The sequence below is a fragment of the Diachasmimorpha longicaudata genome, chromosome 20, assembly GCF_034640455.1.
Source record: "Diachasmimorpha longicaudata isolate KC_UGA_2023 chromosome 20, iyDiaLong2, whole genome shotgun sequence".
In the NCBI taxonomy this organism is placed as follows: domain Eukaryota; kingdom Metazoa; phylum Arthropoda; class Insecta; order Hymenoptera; family Braconidae; genus Diachasmimorpha; species Diachasmimorpha longicaudata.
In genome coordinates this window covers 363,431-371,180 of record NC_087244.1, presented here as the reverse complement: position 1 = coordinate 371,180, position 7,750 = coordinate 363,431, and the positions used below count along the sequence as shown (strand labels likewise).

The 7,750-nt window shown below is 46.5% G+C and overlaps 1 protein-coding gene across 1 annotated transcript; it reads right to left on the bottom strand.

The window, feature by feature from the left end:
• Positions 1 to 1,644: 1,644 nt before the first annotated feature.
• On the bottom strand, positions 1,645 to 7,281 carry LOC135171575 (uncharacterized). The gene is made up of 2 exons (XM_064138203.1): positions 5,864 to 7,281; positions 1,645 to 5,803 (listed from the first exon to the last, which is right to left on the bottom strand). Exons 1-2 carry the CDS (start codon positions 7,279 to 7,281, stop codon positions 1,645 to 1,647), a joined length of 5,577 nt encoding a protein of 1,858 aa, XP_063994273.1.
• Between the last annotated feature and the right edge of the window lie 469 nt (positions 7,282 to 7,750).

The window sequence follows — 7,750 nt, the reverse complement described above, 5'->3', positions numbered from 1 at the left end:
TGTTGCAATCCACTGATGAAGTACTGAGGCGTTCTATCGTGATGAATTGACCGGTAACAATTGGTACTTTCCATCAAGGGACATAGAGTGACACAGTGTTAACTAACATATGTCTTGTTGTGTTGTTTTGATCAATCGTGGTTCTCCTTTTTAATACTGTGTTAGGCAGTACCCTACGATGGAAAGCGCCCAGTGTTATTGACTTACAAATAACCCGGCGCGCTAAGTGGACTTTTTTCTGAAAATCGAATTGACAATTGGCGACGCTAGTTACCGTTGATGGCGCTAGTTTTTTCAAGATGGCCAGTTTAGCGGTACGCGACTTTTTGGCGCCGGCGTCTTGGCGCCACTTTTTTGGCGCCGGTTTTTTGGCGCGGCGACATTTTGGCGTTGAATTTTTTGGGCGCCCATTGACATTTCGTCGCTGAAAAATAAAAGCCACGAAGATGCGCTGAATGCAATGTGACATCTTTCCCATAGAAAAAGAATGAAAAAAAAATCAAAGAACTATAATTTCGAAAGGAAAACAGCACCACGAGAAGCATAAAAATACAAATATAGAACAAAAACCTATACATATATATGCAGGTAGGTAGGTATATATATATATATGCAGGTTTATATTCTATAGTTATATTTTTATGTATACAGGGTCCTCTTTATCTTATTGTGAAGGGTGCACCGGCGTGTTTGGGGGGTGGTTTGGAACCGAAAAATCCTTTTCCACTTTTCGCCCCGACGCACCCCTATCGAGATATGGGGGTGAAAAGACCGGCCAATGGGGCGCGAGCTTTGCGCGGCTGTACGTCCGTGTGCCGCGGGTAAGCGGTGTGCGTGCTTCCCCTTCTCCACGGACGGACGTTCCATTCCGCTAGTGAGTGGTAGAGAGGGGGGGGGGAAGATATTTCTCTCTCAATCTTTGCCAATTTCAAGACAAACCTTGGGGGGGGGGGGGTAGAGAGGGTGATTAAATTACATAATTAATGTTTAAAATTGTCGAAATAATAATAAACACGTTAAATAATAAACGCGATTTCTTGATTATCAAAGAATCAAATTGTCTACAACAAATGTCTTATGGCGGGTCCCGTCAATCCATTTGTTTATGTAATAATTGGATGTAAAATTTAAACAACAATCCGCGATTAATTATTAAACTAAGACATCTACGCGATTTTTCGATAAGATCTGTTTAGTTGAGGAACGTTGTTTTGGGTGGTCGGGCGTCGGAAAAAATTGGGATTGGTGTAGCAAGATGCAATTGAAGGCACACGACACTAATTTGTAAAAAACTTCGTGGTTTTATTGTCACTAGGTGTAAAACTATACAAATTGCACAATGTTCGTTGAGTTTCACCCGTGTGAAATCGTGGATCGTTGAGGTTCGAAATTTAGTTGAGAGACGTTGAATAATTCGAAAAGGTAGAATTATGTTGACCGGTACGTTGGAGATACGTTGTAAGACTGATTTGGGGGGGGTCTCGAGTTGGTGACCGAGACCGATGACCAGTGACCCGATGAACCCCGGAAGTATCCGAAATTCATCGATCACTTGTCGTCGAGTTGGGGGGCGTTTTTTAGCTATAGTTTAAACATCCCGCCCGCATTCATCAGGCGTGATGAATCCTCTGTTGATGGTAATCTCTAGTTGTCCTCTTGTTGGTCTGCTGGTGTTGGGTCCGTTGGTAGCAAGCAAAGTTTTGCTATCGGTCTGGTGTATTGATGTCGTTGAACCCGAATGTTCTGTGTTGATGGTGATCCATCTGGATTCGTTGGGACTTCTGGTGTTGCTGTGAGCAGTTCTGCGACTCTCACTAGTCCATCAGGCCCTGGCCTTACCGCAATGACTCGCGCCAGTGGCCAACGTGCTGGAGGGAGATCATCATTGATCATCAGGACCATATCTCCCACCTTGATGTTGCGTTGCTGTTGATTCCACTTGTAGATGGAGTGGTAACGTTGAAGACACTCCCTGGACCATCTCGACCAGAATTGTTGTATTTTCTGGGTCACCAGATTCCATCGTGTGAGTTTGTTGATATTTGTGTTGAGTTGAGATGGCTCCGGGAGTAGTTGAAGAGGTTCTCCGATGAGGAAATGCCCTGGTGTAAGAGCCTGAAGGTCATCTGGGTCATCTCTCATCGGAACAATAGGCCTTGAGTTGAGACAGGCCTCGATTTGTATCAGGATCGTGTTGAGCTCTTCGTATGTTAACGTTGTTGTTCCTAATACTCGTCGTAGATGATACTTCGTTGACTTTACAGCGGCCTCCCACTTGCCTCCGAAGTGAGGAGCATTTGGTGGGATGAATTTCCACTGGGTTCCGTTGGAAGCAAGAGCAGCTCTAATTTGTTGGTTATCTGGAGATTCTTGGTTGTATAGTCTGTTGAGTTCGTTGGCTGCTCCTTCGAATGTCGTTGCATTGTCACTATACATGATAGCTGGAATGCCTCGCCTTCCAGTAAATCTTTTGTATGCTGCGATAAATGCATCCGTTGTTTGTCTGTTGACCAGTTCAAGGTGAACAGCTGAGGTTGTGAAACACACAAAAACCGCTATATGAACCGTTGATGGTTGCGCGTTCGTTGGTCTCCACTTCAGGATTGGAAGTGGCCCTGCATAGTCCACTCCAGTATGCAGGAATGGTCTTGAAGGCGTTGCTCTGGCTGTTGGAAGTTGACCCATTAACTGTTGGGCTCTTGTTGCCCTGAATCTGGTGCAGACAGCACAACGCAGAATTGCTGCGTGCACTGACTTTCTGCCACCAACGATCCAGTATCGTTGTCTGATGTGAGCCATGGTGAGTTGAACTCCTCCGTGGAGTGTTTTCTGGTGAGCTTCGTTGATGATGAGCGTTGTCAGGCGAGATTGTCGTGGTAAGATAATTGGATGAGTCTCGTCTGGATCAAGCAATGAGTTCTTTAGTCGTCCACCAAGCCTGAGAATTCCTTGATCATCAATTCTCGGGGTGAGCTTGGCCAGTGGATGTTGGCGAGGTAGTTGAATATCTCTGTTCAAGTTCTGAAACACAGATTCAAAGTATTGGTGTTGTGTTACCTTAACCCAGAATGTCCTCGCTTCGTTGAGTTCTATCGTTGTTAATACTGATGAATCGGGCGTTGGTTGTCGTCGAAGTCGTTGGATGGCTCGATTCATCGTTGCGGTGACTTGTAATACTTTTGATAAGGTAGAATATCTGTTGAGGAACTCTGTCAGTGGATGCTGCCTAGCTTCAGCAGCTACTGGGTGAGCTGTTGCTGGTCTCTCTTCAAGAGAGACTTCCGTTGGAGCACTGGTTGTATGTTGTGGCCAGGCTGACGGCGGTTTTGCTAGCCAGTCAGGCCCTTTCCACCAAAGGTGATGTTCGTTGAGTTGACTCGGTGAAATGCCACGTGAAGCACAGTCAGCAGGGTTGTAAATCCCACCAACATGTCTCCATACGGCTGTTGGTAACTCTTCCTGGATTTTCGTTACTCTATTGTGAACGAATTCCTTCCATCTCGATGGATGGCTGTTGATCCATGCCAAAGCTACAGAAGAATCAGACCAAAGGTATGTCTCTCCGTTGATTTCCAATGTGCGTTGTGCCCAGCTGACAATTTTTGTTAGCAGAAGGGCCGCGGTTAGCTCCAGGCGTGGAATCGTCAGCTTTTTCAGTGGTGCAACTCTTGTTTTTGCACACACCAAGCTGATTGTTGGTGTTTCGTTGTCTCGTTGAACTCGTAGATAAACGACTGCTCCCATGGCAGCTGTTGATGCGTCGGCAAATCCATGTATTTGTACGTTGGTAGTCGTTGGAGATAGATTTAGCCATCTTGGGATGGACAGTTGATTTAGTTGCGTGAGTTCCTCCCTGAACTCTTTCCACCTTCGAACATAGTCGAGTGGAAGTTGATCATCCCAAGCGAGTTTAAGCAGCCATAGTTCTTGGATGAGTATTTTTCCTCGAACAATGACTGGTGCGATGAATCCAAGAGGATCGAAAATTTGAGCTATTTCCGATAGCAGTACCCTCTTGGTGAAGCTCGTTGAGTTGAATGTTCTAGATTTATATTGAAATAAATCTGTTGCTGGATGCCAGCACAATCCGAGCGTTTTGATGACTGCTTCCTCGAATTGCACTGTACCTGCCGGTCCCGTTGACAAGTTGAGCTGTTGGAGTATCTCTGGGCGATTACTGGTCCACTTTTGAAGTGGAAATCCGCCCGCCTGGCAGATCTGTTGAAGTTGGATTATCATTTCTTTGAATTCTCCCTCAGAGTCCGCTCCACCGTAAATGTCGTCGACATAGCGGCCTTTAGTTAGCGGTAGCACTGCTGCAGGGAATCGTTGACCTTCATCGTTGACGAGTTGTTGAAGAACTCTCAAAGAGAGCCATGGAGAGCATTTCTGTCCATATGTGACCGTTGTTAGTTGGTATGTCACAAGTTGTTGATTGTTGTCTATCCAAAGAATGCGTTGAAGATTCCAATCGTCAGGGTGTACGTTGATTTGTCGAAACATCTTAACGATGTCGGTGCCGAAGACGAGTCGATGTCGTCTCAACCATGTTAGTACATCCATTGCATCCACTTGAAGCTTTCCGCCCGCGTGGAGGATGTCGTTGAGTGAGATACCCGTTGATGTCTTGTTGGAGCCGTTGAAGACTACTCGAAGCTTCGTGGTTAGCGAATCTTCCCTCAGAACCCCATGATGTGGCAGGTAGTAGTTTGTTGCTGGTTCTGATATTTGTTGTATACGTCGCATGTGATCAAGTGCTTCGTATTCGTTGATAAAGTCATAGTAGAGTTTGCTGTAGTCAGGATTAGCGTTTAGTCTTCGTTTCACCGACTGGAGCTGACGAAGCGCTTTATTCCTCGATTCTCCGAGCGCTGCTGTTGATGTGCGAAGTGGCAGTCGCACAATGTAGCGCCCAGACGTGTCTCGCTGATGAGTGCGTTGAAAGTGTTCTTCACACTCTAATTCGTCTGGTGTGAGCTCGTTGGTTGGATTTGTTGAGATTGGTGGTTCTTCCTGGACCCAGAATCTTTGTAGAAGCTCCGTTAATTGTTCGTTGGAAGATCCCCTTGCCGCGGATAAGGAGGTCCTCGTTGAAGACGTTGTGTTGCATAATGGACCCGATATTATCCATCCGAATGTTGTTAGTTGGCCAACTAATTGATCATCGTTGGATTTTTCAATCCCGTTGCCGATGATTTTCCCGTAGTTGTCAGCTCCGATAATTATGTTGATAGGTCCAGGTGTTGAATAGTTCTCATCTGCCAGTTGAAGCTGCTGCAGTGATCCGATTGATGCAGATGAGCATGAGAACGTTGGTAACCGTGAGGTTAGCTTTTGCAGGATGTGGGCGTTGATCTCAACTTGTTGAAATGGCTGTTTCGTTGATTGGAGCGTGATTGCCACAATCCCTCTCGTTGAACATGCGTGTTTTCCACCAATTCCGATGAGTTCAATCGTTGAATGTCGTCGTTGTAGTTGAAGCTGATGAACCAGGCTTTCCGAAATAAATGAAAGCTCTGAGCCTTGGTCGATGAGGATTCTGGCGATCGTGTAGAATCCGCTTTTGGAGAATGCCCTAGCTTTAGCTGTAGCCAAGAGCACTAGTCGTTGATCCGTTGATTTGTGGGAGAACTTAGCGTCCTCTGCGTTGACCGAATTCCGTTGAGTCGATTCTTCGACTTGACTCAGGGGGGCGTAAATCCCCTGGCTAGTCGTTGAAGCTGTTGAGTTCTCGTTGACTTTAGTTGATTGTGTTGATGTTGAACGACCTGATTCCGCACTCGTTGATGGTTGCTCTGGACCGCTGTTGATTGTCGATGTCCTCTATCTGTCCTTTGGGTCCATGTGCAACAGCGTGTGGTGCCTGTTTTGGCATTTCATGCAGGATTTGGTGCACTTGCATCTTGTCACCAGGTGTGTACCGAAGCAGTTGTAACACAGTCGAGTTGTTGCCAGAAACTCTAGTTTTTTCTGCGCTGAGAGGCTGAGAAATGTTGGGCAACTTCCAATGAAATGCTTGGCGCTGCAATATGCACAGCAATCAGCAGGCTTAATATGTTGAGGCTCCTTTCGTTGAGCTGTTGCTTCGGCGGCATGATAAACGCGTGATCGAGGTGGTGATTTACCACGTTGAATTTTCTCCTTTGGCCGTTGATGAACCGTTGGTTCGTGTTGATCATCTGGAGTCATGCCTCTTGCTGTTGACTCCAGGAAGTTGACTAAATCCTGCAGAGGTATGAAATTTGTTGATGTTCCCAGCCTCTGTTCCCACGTGGTGCGAGTATCAGCCTCCATTGATCGCTTGAGCAAGTGAAAAACGAATTGCTCACCCAAATCCTCTTTGGGAATCCCGGCGGTGCTGATCAGGTGGTCCACTGTCTCACGAGCAATGTGTGCGTTGGTTATCATGGCCTTGGCGTCTCCCTTAGCCATTGGCCGCAAGTTGAGCACCCTGTTGAAGAGGTGTCCGGCGATGAGACGTGGATTCTCATAATGCCGTTGAAGTTTGTCCCATGCCTTCTCGTAATTGATGTCCGTAGCAGTGAAGGACGAGATCAACTCAGCTGGGGGTCCCTTAAGAGCCTCCTTCAGCCTCACCAACTTTTCTGCAGGCGACATGTCTGATTTTCTCCCAACCAGATTCTGAAAAAGATCAGCAAACTCTTTCCACTGGGAAAATTTTCCTTGAAATATTGGGAGGTCAATTCTTTTCAGTTGAGTGGTCGTTGTTCTACCCGCGGATAATTTCTCCTTCGTTGATATTTCCCCTTTAAGTTTCCAGATCCTCTTCAGCGTCTGCCGTTTTAATTCTCCAGTTTTGAGGAATGCCTTTCCCGTCATGTAGCTGTGATCAGCAGGTAGATTAGCAATCAATGCCTGTGATCGCTCAGCAAATTCAGTCCAGGCATCCTTTAAATATTCCTCATGGCCGTTGAGTTCCTCCAACGTTGTATCTGAGGCTCTTAATTCCCTCAGTTCCTCATCAATGGCGTTGAATTCAAGTATTCGGTCTTCCAGAAACTCTAGTTGATTGGCTGTACCTGTTGAGAGCTGCGTTGGTGTACTTGAAGTTGATGGCATCGTTGGTATTTCGGACTTCCTCGTTTTAATATTTGAGATGTTGACTGAAGGAAAAGTTTCCACAGCGGTTGCCCAGTCTTCATGCTCCTGTGTGGTTGGAGCTTGCGTCTCTGGAGGGTTGACGACGATTGGAGGTACGGGGTTGATCTCGACGTTGATCTCAATGGGTTGGGTTGGCTCGTACTCTCTATCATCTGCCATGCTGGTAACTGATAACTACGTTGCCGACCGTTGAGCTTTACCGACCGCTGCGCTGTACCGACCGTTGAGTGGGGTGCGACCTCACTCGTGGAGCAGTGTCCCAGTAAGTGGGGGACTACTGGCGAAGTTGAGCGAAGTTGGCCGAGCACTCACGAATGGTCACACACGCGGTCAGGGAAATTTGAGACCCGACGGAATGTAAACAAAGTTAACACCAAGGGTCGAGGGCAATAAATTCTTATTGTTCTCACGTTGGGATTATCGTTGGAATGTTGTTGGGTTTATCGTTGGAATGTTCCAGAATATTCCACGGGCCGTTGATTTCACTATAGGACTTGGCGTCCTTGTTGGTTTTCCGTTGAATTTTCACTGCACTTTCACAATTTTTCACTGTTTTTTACCGCACGATCCGGCTCGAAGGACCAATGTTTAGTTGAGGAACGTTGTTTTGGGTGGTCGGGCGTCGGAA